The sequence below is a fragment of the Anas platyrhynchos genome, chromosome 6 (genome assembly GCF_047663525.1).
Source record: "Anas platyrhynchos isolate ZD024472 breed Pekin duck chromosome 6, IASCAAS_PekinDuck_T2T, whole genome shotgun sequence".
Classification (NCBI taxonomy): domain Eukaryota; kingdom Metazoa; phylum Chordata; class Aves; order Anseriformes; family Anatidae; genus Anas; species Anas platyrhynchos.
In genome coordinates, this window is record NC_092592.1 from 32,647,969 (window position 1) to 32,668,039 (window position 20,071).

The window sequence follows — 20,071 nt, forward strand, 5'->3', positions numbered from 1 at the left end:
TTATAAGCTGTAGGACATTTTAGCCTATTTCCCATTCAAATTTAAAACTGTTTTCTGTCTAAAAGCACTTCCATGGCCTTTTGCAGGATTAGCCAAATGGTTTACTGCATAAAATCAGTATCATTAATTATGCTGGATGTCTCTGGAGAGAACCCAGATAGTAGCCTATAACCAAGATGGACATTGACCCAAGAATGAAAGTGCACTCTCATTACGTAGGTAGCATAAGAGAGCCTGCTCCACCTCGTGGGTTAGTCAGTACAGCTCTTTAAATCAAAACTCAGTTACATTTTATGGCACTTTATGATCTTTTATGGTTGTTAATGTTCCTTTATCTTCCAGTAGTGGGTGGATACAATCTCTCAGACACAGTTCTGGGGGAAAAAAAGGGACTGGTTAATAAGCTGAAGTTAAAAAAGAGTTGTGGGTTTTGTTGTTTGTTTGTTTGTTTTTCTGCATGGGAGACATTTATGGCTGCCTCAAATGTGTGTATTTTTTATTTGTTTGTACATGAATATTAATCTGGGTTTCCCCTTTCAGAAAAGTCTTTAATTTACTTCCCCGGGCAGAAACGGGAATTTCCTCGTGGGTCATATTTCACCTGCATTTATACCCTGGCTATAAGAAGGCAGTGACAAGGCAGGGTGAGGACACCATGCTTGGCTGCAGAAAGCAATACAAGGAATCTTGAAATACTTCAAGGTGTATTTCTCGAAGACTTTCTACGCTATGAAGACATCTGCCTGTAAGTACTAACACCGTTTGTTTTACTTATCTTGGTATTATATTTGTGAAGGTTTGTAATAGCCAACATCTCTGTCATTTGCAGTGCTTTATTTACATTTTGACTGAAGTGCCTTGTTGCATTTCCACAGGTTGAAATCAATCAAATCTCTTAATGTCAGGTATAAAAAAATCTGAGGGGTATAATCCTGGAGTCAGCACTGTATATTCTGAATTAGACATAATGCATTTAAAAGCTTGCTTTCCATTGAAGTGAAAAAAATTAAGTACAACACTTAAAAACTTTTTTTTTTTTTTTTTCAAAATGCAAAGTGAGATAGCACAAATGGTGAAAAGCCTACTGTAACCTCATGGGTTTTTGTCTTTCCACCTGCAAACCTTGACTTTTATTGAAACTTGGAGGAGGCTTCTATCATGTTGTAGGTTCTTGGAATGCTGCTTTGAGATGCATCGCTTGCCCATCGTGGTGCCTTTGTCAGTCACACTGAGAGGAATATTACACTGCACTTCATTGCAACCCCAGACTTGTTCCCCCACTACTGACATTAAGAGTTTGACTGTGTGCAGTCACTTTTAGTTCTGGAAATAGCTTTTTTGTCCTTTTTTTGGTAGGCAATAGATGAAAAGACTAGGCAGTAAATTTTATAATAGTCTGTCACCACATTTATACAACCAATCTTTCTCCCCAAAAGGCAAAATTGTAATGGTTTCCCTAAAAAAAAAAAAATACAAGCTGAAATGCTCTACAGAGTTGTCCAGCAGACAACAGTTTGCAGTGGTTTGTTCTCATTTACAGCTTTGCCTGGAACTGGGTATGGAAGCTCACAGCTTGATCTGTAAAACTGTGGAGGTAAAACTGTGCATGTAACCTCCTCTGTGTCAGGTGACGGCCAGTGCTCACCACTCCTGGCTGTTCCATGTTTACTTCTAGCACCAGCATATAAATCAGTGAAGAAATAAACACAAAGAAACCACCTTAAATCTCTCAGTGCAGCCAGGGAGTGCAGCAAAAAACTTGAGGACAGCACTTGCAGTCCCCCAGATTTTGCCAACGAGGTTCGTGTGGCATGCACACTGGGGGCTGTGTCACCTTGTAGCTGACAGGGAAATTACCAAAAGGCAAATGAGCTGAAAATGCCTGTGGAAGTCAGTAACCAAAGCCACCTTTTACCATCTAAATGGTCCAAGTCCCACAGATTGTTGCTCGTGTGTTTCGTTGTGGGGTAATTTAACAAAATGCTGGCAAAATCCATGGCAATGCATCAGTGCCTTCTGCCTCCCTCCTAGCCCCTGCTTCCATCTCTGCCTCAGCCTGGCTGTGCCATGAGCAGGTAATGCAACTTCTCGGGCTCACAGGAAGATTACTGTTTTCTGGTTAATATTGGAGAAGACTCTGTGAAAACCAGTTGACATAAACAAAAACAGATACTTTGAAAAACCATGATACTAATCCACATCCATCGCTGTTTATAAATTGTTGGGAGAGCACTGTATTAAAATTAGTACAGACTAGATTATTATCTATAGCACTCTGAACAGGTTTTCGAAATACCCTCAGATGTTAAACTCTGCAGGGCATGTGATGCCTCCTGAACGCGGGGCTGACCACACTGCCAAGGCAGTGCCAGGAACAGGTGGGATGCAGCATTCCTCAGTTATAGTTTTGTATCTCCTGCAAAGGAAGGGGCAAAATATGCTTCTGTTGGCATCTCTCCTCACATCCAAAGCAAATCATTCCTTTGACTTATAGAAATTTAGACATTTTATTAAGCATCATTTCAAATTTACAATATAAGAATAAATACAGTCTTATAGCATATATGTAATTATAATATATAATCTTATTAAGTATAGCAATATATTTAATAATTTTTATGATTGTTTCTGTAGTTTCTTATGGATTTTTTCTATGTTTAATTTCATATAGTTTAACCACCACAACAAAAATAAACACCTCTGATATTTTCTCAAGCAACCATCCATGCAGTGAAATGTTGCTCAGCAAGAAACAGGGTGAAAGGAATTAGCTTCAAGTTTGCTGTTCTCTTTCTTTTGTTCTCAGAAGGAAAAACAAAACAAAACAAAACAACAGAATCAGGATGGCTTCAGGAAGCAAGAAAAACTCTGCAGGTACCAAATGTCATTTACTAAGATTTACCAGTGGTAAGGTAGAATCAGGTTTCAAACTATTGTTTTCAATATTTAATACTTGTCTCTTTCACCTCCAACTGCCGAGGAGTTTGTCATAAACAATGGGTGAAAAACAGGGGAAAACAGTATGTTGAAAGTTTCAGAGAGCTCAGCTGGACTTATATTGTGTGTTAATTTTGTTCCTTTGCTTCCTTCATTAAAGAATCTGTCTTAAACGCAGTGTTTCCCTCTAGAGCAGAATCCTTCTTGTCCCTTACAGAGGCTGGACTGATTTCTGAAAACATTAAAATCCTTAAAAATCAACTGGGAACTGTCAGTAGCTGATGATGAAGTCACCACAAAGCTGGGTGTTTTTTTATTGCCACCTTTCCCAGAACTTAGGCACGTCCCAGGCTGCTGGAGGTTGACTGCGTTCTTCAGTCATTCATTGGGTTCTTTAAAAGTCTTAATTTCCCATACACTGCTTGCAGCTTAAAAATAGAATAAGATTGTCACTCCTTTCACTGGGTGTTCAAGTGCTCTAAGATTTTGATCAGAAATCCATCAGTGGTTAGAAAAAAAACATGAATCTTAAACTGTAGTTGAGCACAGAGTACGCAGGGTCATGAAGAAATGCATTCAGGTATTTTTACCCCTAGTCTTTTAGCTTATATTTTTTTTGTAAGACTTCTTCCTGTTGCTCCATCATGATCTGCACAGTAAGATGATTTATCCTTCGTGGTGTTTGCAGCCTGTCCATACTGAATGCCATCTACAAATTTAATTAGGGTGCTGTTTACTGTCTTTCAGATCGCTAATGAAGAAGTTAAGTAAGACCAGACCCCAGAACTTAAGTCAGATCAGTTAAATAAGACAGAGCTTTCTGATATCTTCCGAGCTACCTCCCTCAATGCAGGACATTGCCACTGTCACTTGTTTACAGTTTTGGCCAGTTGTCAGCAGTAACAGGGACATCAAGGAAGCATGGCCTGGCTCTAAGTTTTATAGCTTTGATTTCTGTCTGTCTTCTCTAATTGAATGTGCTTTATGGCCATTTAAGCACAGAAACCCAGTGCTCAGCTTCATTTTCCAGTTCAAGGAGGTCCCTGGAGGAGATTAATTGGCAACGAGTAATGGTGCCATTTGTTTCTCTTTGATTAGTGGGAGCTCAAAAGACGTTTTGCTCTGAAGGTGGAATCTGCCAGCATGGATTCCTCATCAAGTCACCACCTCTTCAACTTTTGAACTCACAGGTATACAAACACAGATTAGTCATGTTCCAGCAATCCTTCAACAAATATCTGCTCTTTCTGCTATCCTGAGTTTTAATGAGAGACAAATTACTTTCTCTTCGGCAGAAATCCTGGAAAAGGCGTTTTTTCATCCTGTCCAAATCCAGCAAGGGCAATTACATCCTGAAGTATCTAAAAGGCCAGAGCGTGAAAGGCTCCATACCTGTTGATGAGTATGTAACCCAGATGCATCACTTTTTTATTTTAAATCATGTATCAACCCTCCTAATTGGCCACTGATTGTACAGACACTTGTTCCTGATTGAGGTTCTTCATCCAAATCCTACTGAAGACAGAAAAAGAGTTCTTTGGGCTCTTGTAGGCTCTGGGTGCAACTTAGAGTGTATATTCTTTGTAGGAGTAAAAATTCTAAACGATTTTGATGGAATTTGATACATTTACGTGAGCAATTGTGGTGATGTGGAACCTGCAAAGCAGACAGGGTGGCTCCATGATCCCAAAGGCAGTATTCTACCTGCAGTAGAAGACATTTTGTATTCTCTGAGGACAGTGCTATGCATTCACTCACACAAGAGTAAGGATGGGCTACGGCACTCGTAACTGTGTAGGCACACAACCTTTCCTGCCTTACAGCTTTACAAAGTGCTTTGCAAGTTGTGCAGAGGTCTCCCAGCTTTCACATGGCCCTTTGGGCTGATGCTGGCTGCCCCTGCCTCTTACCCTGCCAAGAAATTGCTCTGCTTGGCTCATTTGGGTTGGTCATTTCATCCTCACGGCACAGCATCCACTGCAGGCTTCAGCAAGTCTGTGTCACTGGCTTTGTGCTAGCAGCCTTACCATGTCAGCTATGGTGTAAGACACATCAAAGGGAAACAGTTCTGGCAAAGAAATGCAAAGATTTTACCAGCCAGACTTGGAGCTTGAGCCAAAAGCTTGTGGAGCTGTTAGGAGTTCACTGGACTCATTGGTGTTGTGCTTCTCCCATTAAAAGAATTTATATTATGAAGTTCTGAAAAATTTCCAGCTTGCTCAGCAATATGTGGTGGCATTATTACCATCATTATCATTACTGTTGTTATTATTTGTACTGATTTAACTTCTTGTAAGTTACTGAAAGTAGTGCTTCCATTTCCAAATGCATTAAGAGTACAGCTTTTCTATTCCAGAGCCACTCCATTAAAACACTGTTAATATACAATTAGTTTCAAACCAAATATACTGTTTTATCATGGATCAAAAACATCTGCCATGAATTTTTCTTACTATCATTTCTGTATTAGAACAACAGCCCCATTTTCAGAAATGGTGTTCCAAAATCTAGACATGAATCTTTGTAAAAGTTGATCTTATTTTTTTGTTTGAAAATGTTCTTCACTGTGAAAGTCCAGATGTTTTTAATGTAGGCACTTATTTTCCTGAGAATTTTTTCTGTTGAAAAATGTTTACCTTTTTCCATGTAGATCTTCTCATGTCACGCTGTGCTTAAATTAAAATGCACCCCTACAGAGAGGTATAAACATATGTGTGTCTGTATGTATATTTGTAAGCATGTACAGTTATATAGGATGTTTCGTATCATTATCTACACAGGATTGTAAAAGTTGAAATTGGAATAAGTAGTTCCGAAATCATGGCAACAGTGAAGAAGATGTTCAGATGCTTTCTTGAAGAGGTGATGTCCATCACTACTGGAAACAGATGTTACTACCTCATTGGGAAGAGCAGGTAGGCAGAGGAAGATGTGTAAATGCAACGTGACATTGCAGTTAAGCTCATGTAAGACCAAGACCAAGGAATGGTTCTGCTCCTTCCCTGAAGCTCTGGCCAGCCCCTGCCTGTGTCTGAGCAACTGAGTGTGCAACACAAGGTTTCAGCTGGCTGATCCCAGGGAAAACTGCTCTCTTGTGTGCTGTTTTATCCCCCGCAGCCAGGCTAATTCCTTGCTGTTTTGGGCCACTGGGCTAAGCTCCCCTGCAGCCACGCTGGTACAAGTCCAACACGTGAAAGGAGTGGGAGCACAGAGGCAGTGGCAGTGTGGCAGTGCCACGTCAGCCAGTACACACTAGGGTCGAGGAGGAGCAGAGGGCTTTGCCTCCTCACCCAGCAGCTCCTGGGAGCCAAGACAGCTTTTGCAGTTAATAGTCATGCTCTGGAAAGTAGATCAGTAATCAAGGGAAGCAGATTGAAGGGGAGGATTCCCAAAAGAGAGAGCAGGTCCCAAGAGAGAGAGCAGGTCCCAAGGGGAGCGACTCAGGGCTGGACTGCAGCAAGGGCAGAAATCACTGCCACACAGGTGAGCCTCAAAGCTTTTTGAGGCCAGGGTTTGGCACAGCGCTCCTCTGCTGCTGCTTCCCTGTCTCTCTTCTTTGCCTTCCCAGTCCCAGGCAGGTCAGGGGGGTTCTGCCTTGCTGCAGAAGAGCAGCTGATGTGTGAAATGCTGATAAGCACAGAAGGAAAACACATACCTGTGTGCTACTTGAGCGTGCCACCCCACGCCTTCCCCCTGGGCACTGCTCTCACAGCCAGCCCTCCCTGGGAAGAGCTGCAGAATTAATCCAACAAAATCCACTTACAAAAACAAGGCTTCAGGGGTGCTTTCAGGAGAAGTTTCTCACCCTGCATTCCCAAGCTCCAAAGCCCCACTAGAGCAGCATTACACACCAAGAATGAAGCAGAAAGCACCGTGGCACCTCTCCTACAAAAGCCTCTTTGTGCCTTGTAGCTCCTGGCCCCACGTTGCACCTCTCTGAGGCCAGACTTTGCCATCTTATCTGGCTCTTGAAAGGAAGGTGCAGATTTTCCCTGTTGATTTCAAGAAGCATTGTTTTGGGTCCATGGGAAGAAGTGGGTGAGCAAGTGGGTTTTCCTTGTGTTTTACCTGTTAGTAGGTGTTCATTTCTGTTGTTCCAACCTACAGCCTGGAAATAGAGGACTGGGTCACTGCGATATCTTCAGTCATGAAGGCCAAAATAGATGGACACTGCCCTCAGGTGACGTTTCTATACTTGATTTTAGAAAGAAATAAACTTGTAATCTCATTAGAAACTTGTGCAAAGGCAGGGAATTGTCTTGTCCTGGTTTTGCAAGTTGGCTCTTGATTTGGTTAATCAGAAATTAATTTTCCATACAAATGCTGTACCCTGGGCTTATGCACTAAGCAGGCACTGCACAGGCTGTTTGTGCAGGGATTGTTTTCACATTGAAAGAATCTCTTTGAAGAGTAAAACACATGGAAATGAGGAGGTGATTGACACCGTGCTACAACGAATTGCACCTTTGATGTGTCAGAATGAAAATGCATGTGTAATTCTTACCGTGTACTTTTTGGATATATCTACACGCTGTTTTACAAAGCGATCCACATCTAGTCTGTCAATGCTATGAGCGAGCTGGAAGCCCTGTTATTTCCAGCTCCAGCCCAAATTTCTGCACCATGTCAGCCAGCTAGGCCACCTAGTTCAGAGCCAGTTCTAAGCCTCTTACACCCCATCAGCTTCCAGTCTGCTCAAAGTGCTAGAAGCACAAATTTGCATCTGCCTGCAAAATGCCACCTAGACAACCTCCCTGAGCCATCAGGAGTAAAATCACACTGTTGTGTGATGTGCCGGTACATTGTAGCTCATGCCATTCGGGTGCCTGTCTTACACAGCTGTTATCTTATTTGTAGAACCAAAATCTTGCAAATCCAGAAGTCAAAAGCCGGCCCTGGTCTTTGCCATTATTCTTGGATTCTGAAGATGTGACCAGTTCCCTGGAAAGGCAAAGCTACCTGGAGGTAAATGGATCAGCCATCTTTAACAATTTTTTGTTGCCAGGGATGTCTGTGAAATTTGATTTGTATCATGGCTTGTTTCAATCGGAAGGTCTTCAGAGCTCATGCAGTGGGTGCCCAGGTGGTCCTGTTCTGGCCTGTACTGGGGTTCCTGAGTAAGAGCAGGATGATAGCATCATTGCAGAGTCCCCACAAAGGGCCGGTACTGGCGTGTTAGTTTAGGAGTCTACATGTCAGTAAAGACAGGTGATGATGACAATGAGCACTGATATTCATAGGCTACCTCAAATGACCAGCAAAGGTTGGTCAGCAGAAAATAGCTGCAGATTAGCTTAGACATGCCTTGGAAAAGCCATGGGATGATTGTTTCAACAGCTGCTTGCCATTCTTCCTGTTCTATGATTGTGCTTGTCTTTGTCTCTCTCTGTTCAGACTCTCAAGCCTAGGGGAATTTGGTCCAGTGCTGTCCACTGGAGCCTGCAGTCCTTGGTCTCTGTGCCTGTCAGATCTCTCCCATCAGTATTTAAATAGAAAGGGAAGCAACACTGAATTCCTAGAGCAACTACAGCCTGTCCTTTGGTGACAGACTGTATAGCTGCCAAAGCGTTGGCTTTCTGCAGTCACAAGGTGACATCAGGGCTGCAAATGGCCCTGATGAAGGAAGCTGAATGCAGGAAAAGCACTTAGAGTGCATCTCCAGGAGGAGTCAACATTTTCTTCTTTTGAATGCAGACTGATGATCCCTCAGAAGACAAGAACAGGCCCAGTTCAGATCCTGGCCCTCGTCAGGCCCAGAATGACTCACTGAGAGGAGATTTTCCAAACCTGGTGAGCAGAACAAATAAAACTGCTTTTGACTTGTTCAGGATGCAGAAGTGACTATGTGCTCTTATCTCACCTGGCTGTCTGTAACTATAGATTATTCACCTACTTCCCCAGCACACTGAGCTGGATTTCATTATGAGGATTTCCTAAATCTAGCTAGTCAGTTGTCGTGTAAAGCACTGAAAATAACCTTCTGAGAACTTGCTTGAAATGCTTGAAATACCCTTTATTTACTTTGTTTCTTGGGGGCAGATCCTCAGAATTTCTGTGTAGTGATTGCAACTTGTGGCAGCTCCTGCAAGCTTGGTGAAGAAAACTCTGAAGTTGCACTGCCTGAGGATTTGTCCCTCCTGTCGTATTTCCCAGCTGTGCCACACTCTTTGTAAATGGTTTCTTTCTGCAGCCTCTGCAAGTAGCCTTTAAATTGAGGCACACCTCAAGTCTGACCTTCTATTAGCCTAACTGTATCTTCAAGTAATTTAGCTTCCCTATCTTGCAGGAGTTGATTAAAAGGATACAAAAATTAGTGTTATCATTTTTTATCAGCTGAGTGTTCTGACCTATGTTCCCCGAACAAGGAGACATGCAGCACTTTCAGATGTTTGTCACCTGCCCTCTGACTGCCTTTGCAGCAGTCAACAGAGCAGAAGGCACAACCAAGGCTCCACCACGGAGCATGCAGTTTGGCAGCTGAGGATAAACCTATGTTTAATTGCAGTTTAAGCGTTGAACTATGATCTGGAGTAGCTGAGATGCAGGGGAAGAATCTCTGCTGCTATCACAGGGTAGTGAATCACATGTTGCAGTCACCATCCGTGTGCACAGGCTGGCGGTGGGTATGATATAATACAGTTTGATTTAGTGGACTGAAGTGAAAAGAGCTGAAATTACATTGCAATGCCATGGGTTATTGCCACAGTTCAGCCGATGCACTGTAATTTATGGAGGTGCAGTCATTCAGTTATGAGTCTTAGCTCTGAAATGCACTGGGTCAGCCCTTAGTTTGGCTTTAGCTGGTGCTGCTACCAAGGCTGTCTTTCTGCCCCTTTCCTACACTTGCCGCTTCTGTCTCATACATTAATCCTTCTCATACTTACAGTGACTCAGAGGGTATGTATTTATGCAGCTTGTCAGAGTAGGACAGACTGACAAGCAGCACTAAAATTCCTAGATAAGGAATTTGGATTTTACCTGTTCTCCTTAGCCTGAAGCAAAGGGAGTGGCAGGAAGCTCATAAATCTGTTTCAGCCTGTGTGAAAATGAATAACCTTGCCATGCAGCTAACAAGGAGCAAAAATGTGCCTTCATTTGATAAAAATACTTCATTTGCCTCATAAGATTAGCATCTGCTAACATCTCCAGATCTATTCTTTGCTCAGTGATGTCTGGACAGCTGACTCCCATATTAAGCCCTTGTATTTACTTCCTGTTAGCAGTATGACTCCACATTTCTAGTATCTGATTAGCTTTACTTATTTATTGGCCGTTCCCTCATCCAGGCCCTGATCTTGCAAACTGTTTGGTCAGTAGCCATTGCTCATGCAAACAGGCCGGGACCCAGCCACCTTCAAGGGCTTTGAGAACCTGGCTCCGCTTCAACCCACATTTTGGCTCTACCAAACCACACCTGACTCAGCAGCTGAGTATCAGCTATTGCCACACACAGCACTCAATATGTAAAATGCAACAAAATAAAGAGCACAGGCTTGTATCATGGTGCTCATAACTGTCCTGCAGGTACCTAGGCATACCAGTCAAGAGTCTGGCTTCAACACATGTTAGACGTGATTTTTTTGAAAGAGAAATTCCTCTGTCCAAGGGCAGCATGTAAAATTTGACCCTTTCCCTAAAGAACTTAAAACTAACAATTACTCAATTGCTTTCCAAGTTTCATTTTCATTTTCTGCTACAGCCAATTTCCTCCATAACCCATTTTTTCTCTCTAATGTAAATCCAGCCATGGTTCCCCACAGCCTTAAAGAACTCGTTTAGCTGTACAGCTGAGAATAATTTTACACTGAAGTTAACTGCAATTCTCTGGTTGTAAAGCACTCGGAGGAACAGAGATGTCAGCAAACTCCTTGAGGAAAACACCATGGTGCTGCTGTTTAACCTTCTCCTTCCTATTGTCCCCATAATCTGTGATGGTGCCAAGGAGAACCAGCATGTGCATTTGGCAAAAGGTGGCCACTGTCTGACTGCAGGCTCGGTTTGGGAAGCTGATGAGTGCTGTGTACTCTCTTGAGATTTTGGAGGAGTCGGAGCATCTCAAGACTTAATAAAATCACCTCCTTTTCCCCTTTTCCCCAGGTGTTAACTTCTTTGATAGATCCAAAGCCCCTAGAATATCAGTAGGAAATTTGTTCTTGACTTTAGATCATGACCACAGAGTTAGTCTTGTTCCTGAAAGAGTTTTGTTATGCACTTCTTGAAGGACCATTTGTAGGCTTGTTCTCGCTACTGCAGCATGGGCTCCTTTTTATGTCATTTATAGCAACAAGGAACAAAAATACATTCATCATCTCTAATTTCAATTCAATGCCAGTATCTTCTCTTTACATGTATGAGAGTAATTAGTTGAATTTACTTTACCTGGAAAACAGTAATATATTCTGTGACATATTTAGCAGTTACTAAAATGATCACCATAGAAACCAAGGATGTAAGTGTAGAGATAAAAAATGGTTGTATCACAAACATGGCATGGAGAATTGCATTGGGAGACAGCAAAATACTAATTACTATATTCTTCACTGCAGTGAAGTCAGAAAGGAAACAAAAATAAATAATTTGTCTTTGTGACTTAGAAAGGTAAACTCGGTGAAGTGATTATTTTCTCCTTGATTTACCAAATGGCCACAAATTTAATATTTCAGGTATTTATGAACCTGGGAGGATATAATTCAGGACACAACAGATTCAATATAGGATTTCCAGCCCCTTGGCCTATGTTCTAGCTCATGGAGAAGTATGAGTTTATAGACTTCTCATCAGTAAGGGAAGTCCCAAATACATTCTTTACTTTAGAGCAGTTAAAAAATACTTAAAAATGACAAATATTTCCCAATCCACTTCTATATTTCCTACAGGTTTTTCTTCCTAGTGTAAGAACTGAGTGTAAGACTGCAAATAAAGAATCTTTTGCATACAAGCACAGAAATGCATGCAGAACCATATGTGAAGTGTTTAGCCCACCTGATTTTTAAACAAAATAACAGTTTTTGAAGAAGCAGTCAATTGCAGCTGCCTGGTTACCAAAGATCCATCTATGAGAAATATTAATACTAGCAGCCAATTGCATGTGCATGATTTCAAAAGAGCAGAACTACAGAAGCCTGTTCCTAAAACAACCTGAACAGACTCTTCAAGGAGAAACGCATCTTCCCATCTTTCCTATGAATAGTTGCTGATTCTGTTACTATTAGTAATTGGCAAATACATCTTAAATGATCCATATAACTGAACCTATTAAATATAAAAACATACTTTTAACAGGGTAAAACTCTAAGAAAGAGTGACGAAAATTCGCTGTCATCGGATTCAGATGAAGACATCAAAAAGGAAGTGGAAGCTTATTATGAAACTCCCAGCAATCTTTTAGCAAAGGTAATTTATCTGTTGTGGTTTGTTTTGTTAACAGCTCCAAGGAGATGGAGATATTTAATGAACCAAAGAGGAACTGGTATGAGGAACTACTACTACCTTGCCAAAGAAATATGTAGATAGAGCAGTAGGTAATAGTTTAAATGCGTACAAGGAGAAATGCTTGACTCAAAGGATCTTTCTGCTAAAAAGTAGTATTTTGACAAAAAACATTTGTTGAAATTCCCCAACATGACAGTTTCATTGTAAATGGCTTTTGCCAATTGTATCCATTTATTTTTATCAAAAATGAAAATTTCATTTAGAAAATATAGCTGTACATTATAGATTTTAAAATGTAATTCTGTTGAAGTATTAGTAAGTGGCATAAAACCATGCTGTAACTTAAAAATGCTGTGACACATTTGGGTGTGTGCATTTCAGTGTGAAACAAGGGAGCAGGAGGAATCATACTGGTAATTTTAAACAAATTTTGGTGCTTAATTTGGGAGGCTGATTTCTCTAGGCTTCCCATGTAGTCAGTGGTCATGAGAAGCTAGTTAAGCCAGACTTCTGCAGAAGTCACAGCCTTTCTCCAAACACTGTACAGCTAACTGAACATCATTAACATGTCTTTTATCATAGAATGTAAGTACTTTTAAGTTAAGCATGTACAAAAGATTAGACTCTTTTCAATCTGGTTTTCTGAATTAAAATGTAACAAATTTTATGTGGTGGTACTTACAAATATAGCTGCTCATATTCCAACCTAAAAGGAAAGCAAATGGTAGTGTCAGTAATACCAGATAACACGAACCTCTGATTTTCAACCACATTTCTAGCTCACAGTTCTGGGAAGTGAGTTATTAGAGGAAAACCAAGCTGTATTAACCAATGGTCTTAAACAGCACCAGTACTGAACAGGAGAATTAAGATTTTTTTTCTGTTGGAAGAGCAAGAATATCTGTGTTTTATGTTGTTAACTGTTTCTAACAGTGCATTACTGAAGTATCTAAGCCTGAGCCTACAGCTGTATCCCATGTCCCTGTGCCACCAAAGAAAACATGGGAGAGGAAGCCAGTAAAGGAGAATGTCTATGTGTCGATGGAATCACTGTAAGTAACGTCTCCACTAAAGTTCTGCAAATAACAAGTGACGTGGTGATATAGCTAGAGCTGTCGTTTGCAAGATTTACTTTGCAGTATCTAAAGGCTGCATCTTGTTTGAATGAATTCTTCAGTCTTGGTTCAGAAAGTTCAAAACTCATGGAGTGAGTTTCACCCAGAGTGAAATTCAGACTCATCAAAGTGAAATTTAAGCTCACATTGCAACTCATGCATTTAGACAGGCTCTGATTACAGGACACAGAACGTTTTGGTGACTGACAGTTTAGCTAGGTTCTCACAACATACCAGCCCACCACTGTCCTCAGACACCACAGCCAAGTTTCAGCAGCGATTCAGACACGTCCACCCCAGAGTGGTTACCTAGTGGGTAAAAGAGGAAAGAAGAATTGCAGCAACAGCTCCCAGCTTTTCCAGTAAGGAGTTAATATGGTTCCCAGTAGGTCGTCTCCTTCCTTCCATTTTCCCATTGGAAGTAGGGGTCTGATGCTGTGTACGTTGGGGGTACAGTGTCTGGTATGCCACAGAGAAGGACCTGAACTTTGTTTCACAGCTGCAGTGCCACCAGGAAACTTCACAACCAGCACAATATAGCTGAAGAGACGTCTGCCTACATGGTAACACCAGTCCTGAGGCACAGAGTGGTAGATAGCTGCTGGCTATGGCCTGCCACCTACAGACAGTCAGGTCTTATTTCACATAGTGGGAGGCAATCAGAAATGCAGACCCACAAACCAGTTTATTACAATAGAGTTATTCGAGTGTCTTTGGGAGACTTTATGGAGTGATTCACTATAAAAATCTCACAAACCTACACAATCTGAGTTCATATATGCAGCAAGAGCAGTTTTTGCTACTAACCCAAATGTTGTTTGAGGCACAGAAGGGAGTTGACTCCAGGCATTATATGGCTTGTCAAATAACCTGAAAAGTATTAAAGCATTTCTGAGTTACTGTATCCCCCAGGGGACAGCATTACATCCTGACAAAATCCAGTAAAGCCAAGGACAACAATCTGTACTCATTTCTTTGTAAAAGCACGTTGTAAGCTGGAATGTTTTCAGGCTTAATAAATAGTCTTTAAATGCTGAAAAGGTTTATTTTAGGATTTATGGTCCATTTTTAGAAGGACTGTTTATTTTACTTAGCTGTAATTTTGTCCACTGACTGTTTTACAAGAACTTGTTATTCTTTGCTTCACTGACAGCCATTTGATCTGGCAGGAGTGTCTGGAATGGCCAAACCAGTTCAGTTTTTATCATCATTCTTCTTCAGTAGGCTCCTGGATAAGAGTTGCCAGCTCACGTGCGGATGTGATAGGCCCCCTACTCCTCCCAAACGCTGGGCAAGCAGTACATGTCCAAGAGACTTGGAGGCAAACCGAGACCCAAAACTCCCAGAAAGCAGCACCACACAGCAGTTCACCCTCAAAGGAAGGCACAGTTCATCACCACTTTCAGTGGTTCAGTTGTCTGTCCTGCTCAGGTAAGCGTCTTCTGCATTTTTCGTTGCAGAGAAGACAGATATGTTCACAGGTTTCAGTTAAGGCACTGGTCCTTGATGTTTTCTCTCACAGTCAAGTTACAGATGAGACGCAGCTGCAGGTGTTGGATATTTTCATCCCCCTGGCTGACATTAACAGTTACCTACAACTTACTGAAGCAGTAGGACAAATATGGTAAGTCCTGGATATTTTGTGATAGTGCAGATCAGGTGTGAATGAGTGACACAACCGGTGTTGGGATCCATACACAGTTTTAGCAGTGCAGAACAGCACAGGGTCAGTGTGTGCTCAAGCTGCAGAAATTCCTTTCTGCTTTCTGACTTTTCATGTATTTCATGTACTATTTCAACTGCTGTTGAAAAGGGCTGTGTAGCACTGAGATCCCTTAGCTTGCTGTATAATAGTTCAAGATGGAGTCCCACCCCAAAAGCTAATCTTCTAATGTTAATAGGTGTGAAATCAACTAATTACTGCTACTCAGGTTTGTCTTTGATTTGGTGAGTTGTAATGAAAGTATGTCTCAGAAATACAGTGGAGGGACGTTATCTTGTGACAGAGTAAATAGGGCCTTTCAGCCAAAAATCTTGCAGGGTTTGGTGGCTAATAATTTGTAACCCTTTGTTATTGACAAAAAAAAAAAAAAAAAGATGAAAATTAGGAAGAACATACAAGGGATAGACTTCAAATCCCATTTATGTCCTCTGAAGAAAAAGGGGATGTGTGGAAAGAGATGACAATTTTTTTGAAAAGCCATAAACCTGTCAGTGGAAAGAATGACAACACGGAACTACCAGCACAGGGGAAGCCATTTCCAAACCTAGTACGTTCCATGATCTCTTTCATCAAATCCTTTCTTATCTTTTTCCCCTTAACCTACTAGCCCAAATATTACTGACCTACATAATATCATTTTGTAATTTAAGTAATAACACCTGCAAAGTACTCAGAGAGTCTCCAGATGTGTGAGCTGTAAGTGAAAATTTAAAAGATGTTACATAAATTAAGCTGACTTCGGTTTGATGCCGTCATAAAGTAACCTCCAAACTAATCCCAGCACCTGTTCAGTGCTAGGAATCACTGCTAGGCAGAGATTTTCAATGTAGGTGTTAAGGCTTTAGCACATACATCCTCTTAGTAGTCCCACTGGAAATTACTGCTCTCCCTAGATCTTTAATATCAATTACTAGAAAATAGGACCCCCCCAAAAAAATTTTTTTTGATCTGTGCCTAAATTTACAGAGCTTTCCCAGCAGAAAATCACATTGAAAGGATTTGGGGCTGGTTCTGGGTAGGAACAGAACACTAGGTCTGACTGCTAGCTTAGCTAATCCTAGACAGTTTGTCATCACAGAGAGTCTATCAGAGACCAGCAGGAAAGAGATAATGGAATTTCCATAAGGGTCCAGTCAGGACAGCAAGAGATCTCTGATCCTTGCAATTATATCAAAGATAAAACACATTATAATAAATTTTAGTTTCATCCTCTTGGGATGTCTTGGGAAAATTATCTCACTCCGACATGAATATACATGTATGTACCTGCACCAAATCTGGCCCACAGTTTTCAGACTGGAATCCCCAGATTTCACTGGTGATGTTTCTAGCAGCAATCTCATTTATTAATGGCCTGGGATGGCAGTGTCACACACACTTTACAAGGTGTGGGTGAAGCACCTCGGTTTCAGCTAGAACCAGATCAAGAGTCTGCAGTCATTCAGCCCATGTGTCATTTCCAGACGGGAGTATGGTAAATGCAATTCTGTTCACTCTTTCCCATTCTGTTAACAGTAATTCAATATTCAACACAATTCCTTTGTTGTCTCTCCTCCAAATACCCTAGTGTCTCACAGTGGACTGGTCCTTGCCACCTGGGATGTTTATTTAACCACGGAGACCGTATAGTGGCTGTGAATGATCTGCACCCTCAGAACTTGGAGGAGGCCTCCTTGTTCATCAGCAGGTCCATTAGAAAGGAGGTATGTTCAACTGACCTGAAAATGATAGTCAAGTAAATCAAGCCAAATGAGAAAGCGCTTTGCTTTTGCCTTTCAGAGGGCTTCATTCAAACCAGTTCACTCTGTTTTGAGTGTGGTGTGAATAACCTCAGTACCAAGTAGTGCCTCAACGTCACTTGATGTAGCATTTCTTATTCCTGTGCTATTTGGGGAATGCAAGGTCTGCACTGCTGTGTTTGAGGACTGATCTCAAAGAGTCTGAGCAACTCAAACTTTAAATTAAAGTTACTTGGTATGTTTTGGTTGAGGTCTGTGCATTGAAAACTTTGGGAAGTAAATGATTGCCTCCAATGGATTTGCTTATAGTCGTTTTGGGTATCGAGGGCAGAACCGTAGGCTCCTACCTCCTTATCCAGCTATTATCACTTTTTTGAAGTATGTGGAAGATTTCTAAGTGGTACCTTAACACCACTGCAATCTGCTACACATTTATACTCACGTTTCTCTCAGATGGGCCCCAATTTCAATAGTCAGGTTCTCTGACCCATACATGAACACCTTCACATTTAAATTTTGCTGAGAAAGTTAAGATCGTTAGATGCTGTTACCCTCTAAAGAAAAGAAAGCCAGTCTCCATAAGGAAAAACTATTCACCTCTCTTAACAGGGTATTTTTTATTTAGCTAGTTAAAACACAAGTCAGATAGTAGCACAAATGTTTTAACAATCTATAAAGCAGTGTCTCCCACTTTTTCTTTTAAGGTGAAACTTACTGTATGTAGGATTCCACATTCAGATACTTTCCATGTTAAAGGCTGCTCATGTTCCTGAAAAAAGACCACAATTAACAAGTAAGTGCCAAAGTTCAAGGGAAAGGATCAAGGAGAAGAATGTAATGTATAGTGTATGGAGATCTGTACCTTCTAGAGCTGCCAGACAGATTTTGTTGCTAAGTACAAAAAACAGAGAATATAGATTTCATTTTATGTCCTAATAACTTGTTTCAGTGACATGAATAGCTGTGTTTTAATTCTGTTTCACATTATCATATATTTCAGTTGCATGAGCAAGAAGGTCAAAGCATTTACAAAACATCTGCGTTGTGTACGCTTTGCAGTTCAGTAGAAAGTAGTGGTTCATGCCTCTGCTTGCCTCTTTACACTGAGTTACATAGACTTATCCCTAATTCCTGAACCATTTAGGGATGTGGGAACAACCTACATTTGGAACAAAGACACCTTTTCCCTTGCTTCCTCTCAGTTTCAGAACAGCAAAAGCGATCTGAGAACTTTAATGTTGGAAGGAAGACTGGGGGTCCTCCTCTTGCTATGGAAGGAAGATTGGGGGTCCTTCTCTTTGCTATGCCCCTCATGTTACAGCCACAAATATGCATATAGAATGTACACAGAGCTTATACCTATTCTGTATGGATAGGCATACATTTGTACATACAGGTGTATGTATTTACAGACATATATATATAGCTGTTACATAGTGTTAATATACAACACTGTGACAACAAACTAAATAACCATTTTTGAGTACAGATAATTTTATTTTGCTAGATAGCCAAAATAAATTAAACTGTGTTTAGCAGGCATAGGTTTACTGTTATTAGCATATTTAAGGTGGATTTAGCCCAGAGAAGACATTTGTCCAGCTTCCAATTGAATTAGGCCAAATCAAGGAACTACACTTATTAATATCAGTGTTTCTGCCACTTACTCCAGTAGTAAATTTGTCCAACCTGGACTGAAAAAAAAAAATATCTTTATAAAATTGTATTCAGCCAGAAATGAAAACAGTATCAGTAACTCAAACAAACAAAAACATTTATACAAACAATTCAGACTCAGCTCCTGTTCAAAATATTAATTTTCACACTGTTCACACAGCCTTTCTCTTCTGTTTTTGAGATAAGAGTGTCTGTGATATGCTTATTTCTCAGGATGAGAAAGGATCACTTTCAATTATTTTTTACAGTGGTGTTCAAAGGCCCACTTGTGCTGAATTCTGCATAAAGACTGAGGGAAACCCCGGTTCCGGAACAACAGAGACTGAAAATGGAAGAAAAGAAATTCCTTAGGAGCCTTCCTCCAAAGTTGCTGTGGGATTCCTTTGCTCTGGGCTGTCTCTCTCAGCCCAACAAATCCCCCTCTGCCTAAGGAGTCTGTGAGGATGCCAAGGGCATCGCTGTACGGGGCATTGCCAGCTCCGTAACCGTGTCAGCCTGCTCAAACAGGCCTCTAGGCCGGGATCCTAAAACCATGAATCATCTAGGTCAAGAGCACCCACCGATGACGTGTCCCTTGACTTTCCTGACTGAGGCTTGCCTAAATTCTTCTGAACTTTAGAAAAGGCCAAGCCTTCCTGTCTTGTTCGAAGACTCATCTGGCTGTATAATTGGGATTTTTCTTGCGTGTTTTCAGCAGGCATGGGGAATTGCTCTGCTGTTTCCACAGAAGTCTTTATTCTGGAAGATATTTTTTATGCCTGTTCTTCCTTCCATTTTTTAGACCAAATATCCTGCACTCTTTCAACATTTTTTCCCCAAACATTTCATGTAACCTTTCCTGTGTCACTGACCTGCAAAACAAATACCTCCTTTTTCCAGTTATGGGTGAACAAAGAAGTGAGACAGTCTTAAAGCAATTTCCTGAAACTTTGTATAGAAACATTTCCAAGAAGAGATGAACAAAGAGAAGCTCTAGACTGTATGCAGTGGTGAGAGGAAAGCCAGGACCACAGAACCTGCATGTGGCATTGCTGCTGAAGCTGACGTTGAGCAACGTATGCTGCACCTCTTAGCCATGGAAGGATGCTACTTCTGGAAAAAAACAGGATTTGGGTAGAGATATCAAGCATGAGACAATTCCAGAATATTTCAGAAAACTGGGGGGTTACTTCTGTAAACAGTTACTGATGTGTTACATTAATCAATCCTGTCAGTTTGCAGTATGATAAATGCAGATAATTAATGTTACATATTGGCTGATTCACAACACTTGCTAGATATACAACATGAAAGTGACATCGGTATAGTAAATTCTGGTAGGGTTTGTGAAGTTGTCTGTGCACATGATCAATAAATGGATTATCACTTTACAACACATATTGTATTCCCTGACTACCTCACTTTCTCCCAATACAGCCCCTCTTCATCCTCCAAAGGCCACCTTTAAC

The 20,071-nt window shown here is 41.0% G+C and overlaps 1 protein-coding gene and 1 long non-coding RNA gene across 8 annotated transcripts; one reads left to right on the top strand and one right to left on the bottom strand.

The window, feature by feature from the left end:
• The first annotated feature begins 261 nt into the window (after positions 1-261).
• Positions 262-20,000, top strand: PLEKHS1 (pleckstrin homology domain containing S1). Of its 6 annotated transcripts, XM_038181026.2 has the most exons (16): positions 266-485; positions 570-745; positions 2,807-2,874; positions 4,036-4,127; positions 4,233-4,339; positions 5,718-5,852; positions 7,045-7,117; positions 7,795-7,902; positions 8,632-8,727; positions 12,220-12,330; positions 13,303-13,421; positions 14,706-14,915; positions 15,007-15,108; positions 16,775-16,910; positions 17,651-17,739; positions 18,872-20,000. In XM_038181026.2, exons 3-15 carry the CDS (start codon positions 2,844-2,846, stop codon positions 17,717-17,719), a joined length of 1,389 nt encoding a protein of 462 aa, XP_038036954.1. In that variant the 5' UTR covers positions 266-485; positions 570-745; positions 2,807-2,843; the 3' UTR covers positions 17,720-17,739; positions 18,872-20,000. The 6 variants fall into 6 exon arrangements, with proteins under 6 accessions (XP_038036955.1, XP_012950140.1, XP_071895891.1 ...); XM_013094686.4 differs by having other exon boundaries at positions 263-745; positions 14,709-14,915; XM_072039790.1 differs by having other exon boundaries at positions 265-745; positions 2,672-2,874.
• On the bottom strand, positions 8,451-14,078 carry LOC140002751 (uncharacterized). 2 transcript variants are annotated; one of them, XR_011810150.1, is made up of 3 exons: positions 13,794-14,078; positions 13,052-13,075; positions 8,451-8,724 (listed from the first exon to the last, which is right to left on the bottom strand). It is a non-coding gene; the product is annotated as an uncharacterized lncRNA (long non-coding RNA). The 2 variants fall into 2 exon arrangements; XR_011810151.1 differs by having other exon boundaries at positions 13,719-14,078.
• Positions 20,001-20,071: the final 71 nt, after the last annotated feature.